A 13495-nucleotide genomic window follows, 5' to 3' on the forward strand; every position below is an offset into this window, starting at 1 on the left:
ACGCTTGGATGTTACAGTTCAGATGATAAACATCCCAAGTGAAGGGTTGGTAACGAATTCAACAACATCATCCCCTGAAGTTAATAAAAAAAAAAATTCACACACTTAATAAGGGAATGTCAAACCAAAAAAGTTCCCTATCGGCATCCGAATCACGAGAGTAGACAAATCAACCATGCTACGTATCAGGACCATTCAGACGAGAAACAACAAACTGATGTCCCAGAGAATAATGACGTAACATCAATCTCGTCTTTTGCTGACAAGTCGTTACAAAATTCCAGTGATCAGAATACTACACAAAAGATTAATCTAGGATGGTCTGATCCCTTCTCATTACGACAATTTTGTTTGTCATTTAGAAGATCATATTAGCTTGTGTCGACAAAGATGATTGTTCCGAGAGAGAAAGATGTTCGAAGCCAAAAAAGAGATCAAGCCTTTTTCATCAACAAGCTTTGAGGACAAAGCTTTTTGAGGGGGAAGGCAATGTTATGAATAAATATATAGGTAATAATGTAAAATAATGTAAATGATAATAACCATAAATAATTATTAGTTAATTAGTAATTAGGCTGAAGAGTCATGTCTAAATGAGACATGACTCTCCATGAAGAGACACCTGCTTGGTATATAAGCAAGCCTCTCGTTCTCATTATAAAATCATTATTCTTAATACATTTTTATATAATATTTGTATCCTCATGGATATCTTTATAATCCAAGTCTTTTGGAGTAATTAATCTGTAGAAGGTACTTTGTTCACTTCATTCCTCCTCCAAGAGATTTCGCACCAAGCCCTAGATGAGCCTCCTTACCTTAAAAGGATGAAAGATATAGGGTAAAAGAGAGATAATTTTGAGTTTTTGGTGACCACCAAGAAAATTTGCCCAGTGCCTAGACCCTTGGAGTCATGAATGATCTTGATATGGGCAATTTTCTCTTCAGACCTAAAGGAACAAACTTTAGCTACCCCTTTAGATATTTATACTCTCAGACGCTTGTTAATGGAATTTCAAGGATAAAATGCAATAATCCCCTAGGAACACTCATTCATTCACTATCAAATGAGTAACATGTGCAAAATTCCTAATAGTTACAATTTGAAACAATACTTCAACAATTAGGGCACATTAATAACCATGAGACATTATTCCATGCATTAGACATTAGCGAAAATCAAAAATTCATCATAAAGAGCACTTACAAGATAGTGAAGAGTATATCCATCCATAACAATGCCATATAGAAGCTCCAAAAATGAGAAAAAATTATCCACACATCAAAATGCATCCATAATCACCAAAAACCCTAAACAAATTGCAAGTTTGAATTTGCCAATAGGCCGAAAATCCAAAGAGTGATGGTTTGAAATGAGAACGAGTCTCTGACTCTCTCCAATATATACATGACTAAGTAGTTCGAATAACAAGTGAACAAGCCCCTCTAACATAACTAAAATGCCAAGTAACCCACCCATGGTTACAAGCCAACCATGATAGCTTTTCAAATTTGATTTATTTCTCTCTTAAGCCCACGCAAGGCTGACGTCCTACATGCCAAGAAGCCTAGAGAGGCAGAGTTGAGGCTTCTTGTGCTAGAATTAGGGTAGAGGGCCTCAAAAATCATGATGAAGAGGGTGACGTCCTCATTACGCTACAAAACATCTCTAGGACCCCTATTTTAGGCTTGGGGCTCCAAAATGGGTCTCATGAATCTCCAAGTGGCCCAAAATCATGTTGATTCTCCATCAATGAGGGCTCAAAGATAACACATGCCCTTCCATGTCTCCCTAGGAAAGACATAACCTCCTTTGGGCCTTGGATTAGCCACCAAGTGTCGGGTGCAATGTGTAGTTGGTCGGGGCATCATGGTCCAAGTGCATCATCTCTCGAATAACTGGGGCAACAAACAAGCTAATAATGGTGCTGAAGAAGCCCATGGTGTGGCAATCAATGCTCTGCATGAATGGAGGCCCATGGCTCTCAACACTCACCTTACAAATGACATCACGATCCTCTGGAGGGCTTGGATCCCATTTAGGGAGGCCAAGTCCAAGATGAAACCCACTTGCAATCCTGTATAAGATCCAATGTGTCTCCTCACCTTCAGACACAATGATTCATTAGTGCAATTGAGTGAATAAGCTTGATAATCAAGGGCAGAAATGAGACTTTATAGTGGGTTTCCCTTCCAAATTTGGGGTTTTGAACATGTAATAATGTTACCTCCCTAGGTAAGAGTGGTTAATGAAGGACCCTATTAGGTGGTTTTGACCTCTAGGGGAATAACATGTCCAAGGCACACCCTTCAAATGGCATGTGTCATGTGAAAAAATGATAGAACAGAGTGGGGACAAAGGGAAGGCTCCAAGCCACATGTCATGGGACAAGGGTAGCTATGATAAGGGGGGCCCACACCTTGGGTATATGAATGTAAGGAGGGAGCATACGTGGATGCATGAGTTACCCCGACCTTTGTTTGCCCACCCCTTTTCTTCTTCCTTTTGCCTTTTATTGAATTTTCTTTTGTTATACTGCTCAAGGTTCCGGGGAATGAGAGCATGATGTGTATGACATAACAATGGTTACACCTTTAAGGTTGGGCAAATCATCACCCACCAAGGGTTGGGACATACATGGTTGCTTAAAGATTCAAGGGGCACTCATAGGGGGGCCTAGGAACTAGGGTGATGCCCATAATGATAAGAGATAGAGCTCATGTTTGGCTTTTTCCCACATGCTAATTTATTGCCCTGACCATATTTTTGCATTTTGTGGTGCATTTCCTTTTGTATGTGGCCATATTATGCTTTTATCTTTTTTTTTCACTGCATCAACTTCTGGGGCATCGTTTCTAGGCCCAAACCAAGGTGTGGACAAGGGGAAGGGGATGCTAACACCTTGTGGACCCAATAGACAAACATGGACCCAAATAGGAAAATGTGAAAAGGGCTTGTAATGATCAGAGGGGAATGAGATATATGGTATCGGGAAGCAATACCATGCAACCAAAATCAAGGTTTCCCATTTAGTGCCCTTCCTAAAGCTAATAGACAACACAGGAGATCCCACAGGACTTGGGTTCAAGATTAATCCCCCCAGTTAATGCAAAGGAACAAGACTATAGTCAAAGCCCTTCCTCCTTCCAAGTTACCCAGCAATCCATAACCAAGTGTGCCCAAGAAAAACAATCATAAACACCCAATTACGTAATGAAAAATCATAACTTCAAGATTGGATGTCCCACTTTCAAACATATGATCAAGACAAATGAGCGAGGAGACATGATGGATGGCTCGGGTGGTGAAGATAAGGTAGTACATCAAAGCTATCTTGGCTGCCAAGGGCTGTTGCGGCCGGCTGAAGGGCAATACATCAAAAAGGAAAGCTCTCCAAAAGGGGTACCCCACTTTTGGTGGGCTACAATGAAGACAACCCGCAATATGAACAATCGAGAGTACAAAGAGATGAGAGTGACCGGCTAAGAAACTAGATTCATCCTCCCTTCCCTCCCCCCTCCAGTGTCCCGAATCCCACGTGTCAGACACGATTCTTGAGGGACACATGTCTGATTAGTGGGTCGAGCGCATCCGAACACGTGGGATTCATTAGGCCCGCGAATCTGATTCACCCAGCAACGTGTCCCAATTTTAGGACATGTGCCCCTCTAGAAATGTGTGTTGCGGCTCCTTAAAAGGTTGATTTGGCTCGTTTTCTCTTCATTGTTGTGTCTCTCTCTTGTTGCGGATTTGGGTCGTTTTCTCTTCATTGTTGTGTCTCTCTTGTTGTGGGTGTGTGGAAGCAAGTAGAAAAGGGTGTAGGAGCATTTTAGGGTGATTCAAGCAACAAATAAGTGCATTTTGCTTCCATTTTTTTTCCATTTTTGCTACAGCGATTTTCCTGTCCATTTTGTTTACATGCTAGTGCATTTTTTCTTTCTTTTTTTAACAGCATTCAAGGCTCAATCAAGGGCAGCAGGGAAGGGGCAAAAGAACGAGAAGAATGCCCCCATTGGTAATGCCCTTCCTATTCCAGTTTCATCAGGGTCTTTCAGTGCCCCCTCTGTTGGAAGTGGGACTATAACAGCAGCTTCAAATGTTGAGGGAAGGATAAATTTAGAAAGACGGCAAAATCAAGAAAGTAAATATCCCTTGTGAAAGTATGTCACAAGAGATCAAGGGCCAAGCAACAAGTTAAAGGGAGGAGACAATGTTCTTTGGGCATGCAGTTATTGCAACAGTTAATTCAAGAGCACTTATTTCTGTGTGAAAGTGCATTTGTTTGGCTTACTAGGTTGTGGAATTGGGGCATGTGCAAATGTGTTTATAGCTAAGAGGAAAGAAATGGAAAAAGAGGCCAATGCTAGTGTGGCAAGGGTGGCTACATCTTCTAAAAAACCAAGAATGAGGATCCCCTTCCATTCTTGAGGAAAAACAACAGCAAATTTCCATTTGAGAGTTTTGGTGGGGGTGTAGGTCAAGCAGCAAAAAGAAAGGCAGTGGCACTTGGTCCAATGGACAAGATTTTTCAACAAGAGAGATGGGAAGAGCTTGATATTACCATTGCCTTCTTTTCTATTTGAACTTTATATCATTTAATGTTGCACGATCACCTTTATTTATTGAGATGTGTCGAGCTCTAACTCAAGGGGCTCCATCAGGGTATGTGCCTCCTGGGTCAAAAAAACTTAGAACCACATTTTGACTAAGGCAAAGAAAGAGGTGGATAAAATGTTTGAGCCTATTAAATCAACATGGCCAAATTATGGGGTTAAGATCCAACACACCCCACTTATCAACTTCATGGTGTCTTCCTTGAATGGACCAGTTTTCTTGAAATCAGTGGATGCACTTAATAACACAAGGATGCACAACATATGGGTTAGTTGTTCATTAGTTATTGAAGATGTAGGTGTTGATTCTTGTGTGTAAATCATTACAAACAATGCACATGTTTGCAAGGTTATTGGCATGATTGTGGAAGCTAACTATCCACAAGTATTTCAGACACCTTGCATTGTCCATTCCTTGAATTTAGCACTTAAAACTATTGTTTCTAATGTGCCTTGGATTGGAAGTGTTATTGAGGATGCATGGCATATCCACAACTTTGTACAAAATCGTACTAATGCCCTCACAATCTACAAAGAGTACACACATATATCATTGTTGAAGATTGCAGATACACGGTTTGCCTCCGCATTCATCATGCTGAAGAGGTTGAGGGAGGTCAAGACCACCCTTGGGGCCATGGTTATTTCAAAGTTTTGGTCTTTTTGGAAAAAGAAAGATCAAGTAACCTAAAAAAGAGTCAAGGACACAGTGTTAGATGATGCTTGGTGGGAGAGGGTAGATCTCACTATTAAAATCACGGACCCTATCATTGCTTTGCTACAATTTGCAAATACAAACCAACCCATCCTAGAAGAGGTTTATGAGGGATGGGATTCCATGATTGAGTCTGTGAGGACCATTATTTTACAGAGTGAGTTTCCTGAGTATGAGACATCATCTGAGGCCTTCTTCACCACCATACAAGATATTATTGTCAGCAAGTGGAAAAAGAATTGCACACCTTTGCATTGTTTGGCACTCATTGAATCCAAAATACTATAGCAATGAGTGCCTGAATAGCGGGACTTCCCATAGATTCCCTCCTCACATGGATGGTGAAATTTCACAGGGGAGGAAGGATTTATTAAGGCGGATATTTCAAGATAGAGCATCCCTTGATGAGGTGGAGAATGCCTTTGTAGAGTTTTCCACTGGCATTGAGCGATTTGCAGACTATGATTTGATTAGACAGACGGGGGGGCTACGAAGCCTTATTCTTGGTGGGCAACCCATGGAGCAACACGCCCTCCTCTACAGTAGTTAGCCATGAGGCTCCTCTCTCAGGTTACTTCATCCGCTTGTTGCAAAAGGAATTGGAGCACATATGAGAATTTGTATAGTATGAAGAAGAGCAGGTTTGAGTAGTCCAAAGCAGAGACAATGGTGTATGTGTACACCAACCTTCGTCTTATTTACAGGCAGGGGGAGGAGTGGTTGAAGGGAAAGACAAAAATGTGAGATGTGCTTCCTAATGATATGGGTTTGGACAAGAGTGTTGAGTTGGCATTGGCTAATGTGTATCTTAATGAGCTAGTGCTAGAGCCCATCACTTTTGATGAAAGGTAATACTCTTGAGGGGTCATCCTCCACACCAGCGAATGCAGAGATTACATTGGATAAAGAGGAGGAGGATGCAAAGAAAGCAGTGGTGACCATGACAGCAATGCTGATTTTGATGATGATGATTGATGAGCTACCTACTACCTTGTAGTTGTTTTGTATTTGTTATTTCTATTTGCCATTGGCATTGCTAGTCAGGAGTCCTCAGGACTTGGTGCCTTGCCTATGTAACACATTTGATTTTGATGACTTAATGAGAAAACTGCAGTTTCTTGTCTTTATCCTAATGGATCATTGATGAATCTGTCACAATTGTATTTGTATGTATAATGTTACAACTAACAAATTTATAATGTAGAATCTAGATATATGTCTGAATTTGTATCATCATGAGAATTTGTGTAATATCAAATATGGAATCATTGAAATATCTATTTAGTATTTTATATATATATATAACGTGTCCTGTTCCGGGGGGTCTACATGCCCCGTGCCGGACACTCAAATTTGTGTAATATCAAATATGGAATCATTGAAATATCTATTTAGTATTATATATATATATATATAACATGTCCTGTTCGGGGGGGTCTACATGCCCCGTGCCGGACACTCAAATTTGTGTGTCCTGTGTGTCCCATGTCCCCGTGTCAGGTGACTTAGGTGACCAGAAATTAACAAGGAACAATAGTTATCTGCTCGCAATTCAGGGAGAACAAGATTACAGGGGAGCTTTTAAAGTAGGCAAGGAAATTGTTAGAGGGAGAACGGGAACAGAAAACACAGGGCACTCAGGGAAAATGGAAAACAAAGGAAAGAAGCATGGTGAAACAACATAGACACAAAGAATTGAGGAGGAACTCGGACTGGAAATTGCCTTGGTCAGTCGGAAGGTTAACAGGCTCACGGTTCAGACAGGCTGTCTAATAGACATCTTCTATTCGCATAGCAGTAGCTAGACGACCTCAAACTTGATCTTCAGTGTCTGCACTCTCAGCAACAAGCTATTATGGACCTAAAACACGGACAATTACAAGATGCAGAGGAGCAAGCTTCAGTCATCAATTCTGTCAAGCTAGGCCAACCTGAGCGCCTTGACCTCAGTCAGGTAGCCCCAGAAAATAACTACATAATTATTGATGATTAGGGGTTAGTTTCAAAAGTTTTTTAGCTTATGCCATCTAAATGTGGTTGTATCCTAGGTAGTTATTTTGATTTGTATCCATATAGGCATAGCTGCCGCAATGTTAATGGAATAAACAGAGATTTGAAGGCTCGTCTCATATTAGCCTTCAAATTTTTTGCCTCTCTCTATGTCAGGGAAAAATTGATGTACTTCTCGAGTGCTTAGGCGCATTTTGTTAAAATAAATTATACTGTTACTGTTTTAAAAAAAAAACATATTTGGTACGGGAAAAAATGAGAAGGTGGGTCAAAAATGATAATGAAAGTAATATAAAAAAATTTATAAAATAAATTCAAAAACCATTGACGATTCTTATTTCAATTCAATTTAGCACTTGTATACTTATTAAGTTCATGTTTCAAGACAACATAAATTCTGTTGTCAAAAAAAAAGAAAAAATTCTATATATGTCACAGATCCAAAGCTTTAATTTCTATACCAAACTCGACGCACACACGCCTAAGATTTTATTTAAATCTTCTATGACCACTGAAAATAGAAGATAACTTTGTTCTAAGTTTATTATCTTCCAAAAGTGATTAGCTCACTGCACCTAGAATGTAAAACGTTTGCTTTGCCAAATGCTGAGATTGTTTAACTTTTGAGATGTGACTTGATCAGTAGGTTGTATTGAGACACCATGATAATTGAACATTTAGTACTCAAATATGTTACTTAAGCTACTGAAATGTTTCCCAAATACTTGCCAAAATTTTGAGTATTTTAGAAAAAACAAAATAAAACCAGAGGCCTACTTTCTGACTTTTATAGTGCTATTTTTAAAATCACCTTATGTAGTTTTGACGGGCACCTTTTATATCTCTGCCATTTCACATTTCAATGGTGTATGACATTAATCTGCCCACTTTTGTGAATGGAAGTACGAAGAATAAGAATTAAACCTTTGTGAGAAGCCTTAAGCCACAACCTAATGTTGGATTATATGCATTATTTCCAACAAATGAAAAATATTTTTTCCAAAAATTAGAGAAAATACGACTAATCAGCAGAAATTTTTGGCAGCAAAAGAAAGAGGCAAGAAAAAACCACGAGTATCACCCATTAGGAAACAGAAGGCATTCGACAAATGCAAGGACATGTTTGACAATCAAACCTCATGCTTTCGTGAAGTGCTTTCTTTAATCAGATGCCACATGTTGTAGCACTAATCTAACAGCATTCAATGTACTCCATAACCATGCATTATGAGCTGTTCGGATATGGCAGTTCTTGCTTTTTCACACAGTTCATCTGCATCAGCGCCTTCTATTGGAGGTTGTACAATAACTTTTACAGAACCCGGCCTCAAAATGCCCTCCATTCCATTTGGCATGATATCACCTGTTCTAATGAGAACGATTGGGACAACAGGTACTCTAGCTTTCACCGCCACCGAAAATGCACCTTTCTAAGACACATAAACAAGAACGTCAGGATTCAATGTGTTAGATTCAATGGAAAGGCTTTGAGTAAGAACTTGCATATACAATAACAAAAATGATGAGAACTGTCCACTTGATGTTAATACCAGGATAATTAAAATTCATCTAACCTTAAAGGCAGCCATCTTCCCATCTTTAGTACGCGTTCCCTCTGGAAAAAACAGTACTGATGCCCCTTGTTTTAGCACATTCAAACACCGTCTAAGGCATTCCTGTATTGAATGCCAAGCATCGGTAATATAACATGAAACATAAATAATAGCACGCCATTTTACATTTAAGGACACTATTCTGCAGAATAACCCACCCATTGAACTAACAGTACTTGTTTTCAAAAATAAACCACCTGCGGGAAAATGCCTTGTTCCAAGTTACCCAAAAAAGGACAAAAAAGTATTGAACATATGAAATATAGATGGGAAGACAACTCCCAACTATAATAATGATTGTGAGTGGCACAACAATTCGTAAAAAATTTAGGAGAAATATATCCCACTAACCCCAAAAGGTGATAATATGAGATAATAATATACGTATGTCTGAACTTTGAATGACGATATTGGCTAGAGGGCTCACACCAGTAAATCAACCCTAAAAGTACTAAAACAATGTAAAAGAAAAAAGGTGCAAGGGAAGGAACATAAATACCATCTGGCTTTTATTGTCCATTCGGCGCAGAGGGATGTGACCAGTCAGAAACATAGACCATCCAACAATTGGGATGAAGAAGATGCTGGTCTTGCTTATGAACTTAAAACTCCTTCCGAGGAGCATCAAAACATATATATCTAAGTAGCTTTGATGATTGGCAACATAGACAGCTGGCATATCACTGGCTGGTAAGTTCTCTATGCCTTCAATAGCCACTTTACAGAAGGGCAAAAGTGTAAGACTTGCCCAAATCTTGCCCATCAAGTGATGAAATTGCCTCCTGCTTTTATCAAGCAGAAGAACCAACGGATGGACCACCAACATCAACAGGAATATAGGAATAGCCAACATGCAGGTTACACTATAGAAGCAGATGCCCCTGAATATTGGACCCAATGAAATATCTGTTTACAAGAATTGCAGTATCAAATGCTCAGCACAAAAGTTAAGAAAAAGCTAATCCACTTACATAATCTTCAAAACTGGTTGAGATCCAGATTTCAAGATGGTCAAGCATATAACATAACCTGTGGAAGAAGGCAAGGTAGGATCAGCCGCTCCTGCAAGTTGACATACTGCAATCCTATGTGTAACTTGTTTTCTTTTTGTTCCAGCATGGAAATGATGAAATCCATACAACCCAATTGTTTTCTGGAGGAAAAACTGCGACCCATCAGAGCAGTTCCTCCTGTTCCTGTGGCATTGTACTCGAAATACAGTTTTTGCCGTACCTGGCAGAACCCACAATGAGTAAACAAACAATAAGTATTTCCAAGTTCAGACACCAATATGATTTTGTTTTTTATTTTGCTCATATATATTACCATTCGGTAGAATGCCGTGGGGAAAATTGAAGTTAGATACGGCGATGATGCAGTTGGCTGCAAACTTGTTCTGTGAGCTTCCACGGCATGGAAGTGAGGTGGCTTGAAGTCCTAACGCTCGCTCCATTTAAAGCCCTCTATTGATCACAAAATCTGATTGAAGCACAGAAAGAGAGAGGTGTGAGATCAAAGACTGGTGGAGGGGTGGATTCTATTGATCACAAAATCCGATTGAAGCACAGAAAGAGAGAGGTGTGAGATCAAAGAGTGGTGGATTTTGATTTGGATTTTGTAATGATTAGAGGCCTTCCCTGCTCTTTTTTTCTTCTGTATGAACTCTAAAAAAATGCTACCATAAACCTAAATGAGGGTGCTCTTTCTTTTCCTTATGTTTCACTGTGAAAATCTGGAGCTGCAACGGCTGTCGAGGTATCATTGCAGAGTTTAATATCTTGTAGAAGTGCTGCATCTGCATAGCTCTTAGAGAGGAGGTTATCAATGTCAATATGGACAATGGATGGGAACTCTTGCCACGTACATAGGATTAAGGACTTTATAAGCCGACCACACCACCACACAGCCAAATAGAAATAGAATTACAACGTATTCTTCTTTTTAGTTATTGCTAAACGCAAAGATTATAGCAATTATTTTATTGTATTAGTTGGTTTGTTTTTTTTTTCTTCCTAGTTACATGTTTCGCAGAGGTTTGAAAATAGGCCTTTTTATTAAGGAAACCTATCCTAGATTTTTTGACATTATAATTATTCTTAGATCTAAGATTTTTTATTTTATAATTATTATTTTATTATTTTATAACAGTTAGTTTTTAATTAATAAAATTATAACATAGATTCTTGCTGGAGCGCGATCCGAGATCCCCGTTGGCCAAGCTCTGCCTCCCGCTTGCTCCCTCGGCCTTCCAATTCTCTGCGAGGCCTAATCTCTCCAGATCCGTCGCGGGTCTGTCTGGCGGATCTCTTCCCTGCGATCTGCCTGGCCATGGGTGTTCGTTTACCCTGAGCAGCTTGCAAGCCTGTTCTCCATGGAGGTGGTGGGCACCCCCCAGGCTCCTCCCTCTCCTCCGTCGAAGATCTCCTCAGCTGAGGCGTTCAGCCGTCTTCTGGAAGGGCTGCCTAAGAAGAAATCTGTTGAAGCGGCGAAATTCGTAAAGAGGATAGATGAAATCCCTGAGATCTCTCTTCCTCCGGAAACTCCGATACAGGTTGCTTTGTCCTTATCCGAGCGAGCTCTCATAGGCCAGTTTACTGGTCTATGGCCATCCCCCAAATCCACAGAGAGCTGGGTCAAAAGAAACTGGGCGCCGCTGATCAAAGAAAGTGTGACCTCTTATTTCCTGGGGCGAGGATTCTTCCTCTTTGAATTTAACACCAAAGAAGACAAAGATCTGATTTTCCGAAACGGTCCTTACTTCATGGGCCCCCAGGGCCTATATCTGAATAAATGGACTCCTGATTTTGATCCAGAAGTGGACGTCCCCAAAGCTGTTCCGGTCTGGGTTAGACTCCCAAATCTCCCAGTTCACTGCTGGAATTGGGATTCTCTGATGCACATCGGAAATGCCCTGGGGAAATTCATAGACCGAGCAAACAGCAAGGACCAATATGACTGTGCTAGGATCTGCGTTGAGGTGGATCTGGAGGAGGGGCTCCCGGAGGCAATCAAAATCAAAGTAGGAAACTGGATGCATGTTCAGAAGCTAGACTACGAACAGTTGCCCTTCAAATGTCGGAAATGCCAGGTTTATGGGCACTTCGCCAGGAACTGCCCATCGGCGAACGAAGCAGCTCAAGGGAAGGAGGCCGGCTGGAACCAAGTCAAACGATCCAAAATGCCATCCAAGACCCAGAAGCCGGGAGGAACCACCGGCAAAGGGATCCATCAAGACCCAGTTCAGCAGATCCAGCAAAGCCAGCCCAAGTCTACCCCAGAGAACAGGTTCGAACTTCTCAGCTCCCAACCAGAGGATCCACATGCAGCTGCAAACCAAAAGTCAGTGTCCCCAGACAAAGGCTCTCCATCTCACATCTTTAAAGACATGGGAGTTCCAGAAAGTTCAAAAGGAACCCCTGATGTAGCCGAGGAGGAGGACCAAGAATCAGAAGACTCGGAGGAGGAAGGAGAAATAGGAGAGTCCCAATCCTCTGTAAGGAGATCTACAAGAGGGCGTAAAACGGATCGGGAAAAAAGAGAGCATGAAACGTACAAGGACAAACTACAGGGCAGCCAACCAACTCTGGAGAAGTTGCTAGCAAAAAAGCCGAAGATGGCAAGAAACCAGCACCAAGGCTCCAAGGGAGCCCAGCCGAGCAAAGGTAAATAATGAAAATAATCTCCTGGAATTGTAGGGGTATGGGCAGCAAGATCAAAGAAGAAGCTATTCGAAATCTAATTAGAATAGAGGCTCCGGACATACTCCTCCTCCAGGAGACTAAAATGGAGGAATCAGATTTCCTTCAGGTAAGCAAAAAACTTTGGAAAAAAAGTAACGCAACAGCAGTCTCAGCCCGAGGAGCCTCCGGAGGGTTGGGTACTCTCTGGAATGAAAGTAGGTTTTCGCTGGTGTCAGAGGTATCAAATATCCACTGGGTGATGTTAAAGATGCAGCACATAATCACAAAAGAAATCTTTTGTCTTTTCAATGTCTATGTACCGGTCAACGCTGGAGAAAAAAAGGTATGTTGGGATTCATTAAGACAGCAAGCAGAGCTGGGCAATCTGGATAATGTCATCATAGCAGGTGACCTGAACATCACGCTGCATTCTTCAGAAAAGCGAGGAGGTTGCATTGTGCGAGACCCGGCAAGGGAATGGGCAGAGGATCTCCTCCTAGATTGGGATCTGATAGATATCAAGCCTGTCTCAGGTAAGTTCACTTGGTCCAATAAAAGATTAGGCCCCGGGCATATCGCTGCTAGGCTGGATAGATTCTTTGTTCATAGCTCGTTTCTCTTGCTTGGTTTAGATGCAAGCATGCACATTCTTCCTTGTAGTACCTCTGATCATAATCCTATTATGCTAACTCTTAGAGCTCACACTGACCTTGGCCCCATACCCTTCAAGTTCAGTCCTTTATGGATCAAGGAACCCAGTTTCATGCAGATTGTCAAAGAAAGTTGGTCCCTGCCTGTCAGTGGATCTCCATTCTATATATGGGAGGAAAAAATCAGAAGATTGAAGTCAAAACTAAAGTGTT

General features: G+C 40.9%; 1 protein-coding gene across 3 annotated transcripts in view; it reads right to left on the reverse strand.

Annotated features, from left to right (window-relative positions):
• LOC149218870 (1-acyl-sn-glycerol-3-phosphate acyltransferase BAT2, chloroplastic-like) overlaps positions 1-10805 on the reverse strand; it is a 52116-nt gene extending 41311 nt beyond the window's left edge. For 2 of the 3 annotated variants that reach the window (XR_016249196.1, XR_016249195.1), the window contains exons 1-5: positions 10279-10805; positions 9982-10185; positions 9452-9858; positions 8914-9015; positions 8476-8769 (exon numbers count right to left, since the gene is read on the reverse strand). Coding sequence is in view for 1 of the 3 variants with exons in the window: in XM_089384169.1 (XP_089240295.1) it covers positions 8542-8769; positions 8914-9015; positions 9452-9858; positions 9982-10185; positions 10279-10405 (1068 nt within the window). In the remaining 2 variants the exon portion in view is untranslated. Of the gene's footprint in view, positions 1-8272; positions 8770-8913; positions 9016-9451; positions 9859-9981; positions 10186-10278 lie in introns of those variants that run through there. The other variant, XM_089384169.1, reaches the window with a different exon arrangement.
• Positions 10806-13495: the final 2690 nt, after the last annotated feature.

This window comes from Pinus tabuliformis, chromosome Q (assembly GCF_031772625.1).
Source record: "Pinus tabuliformis cultivar Carrire ecotype Pingquan chromosome Q, CPIR1, whole genome shotgun sequence".
Lineage (NCBI taxonomy): Eukaryota > Viridiplantae > Streptophyta > Pinopsida > Pinales > Pinaceae > Pinus > Pinus tabuliformis.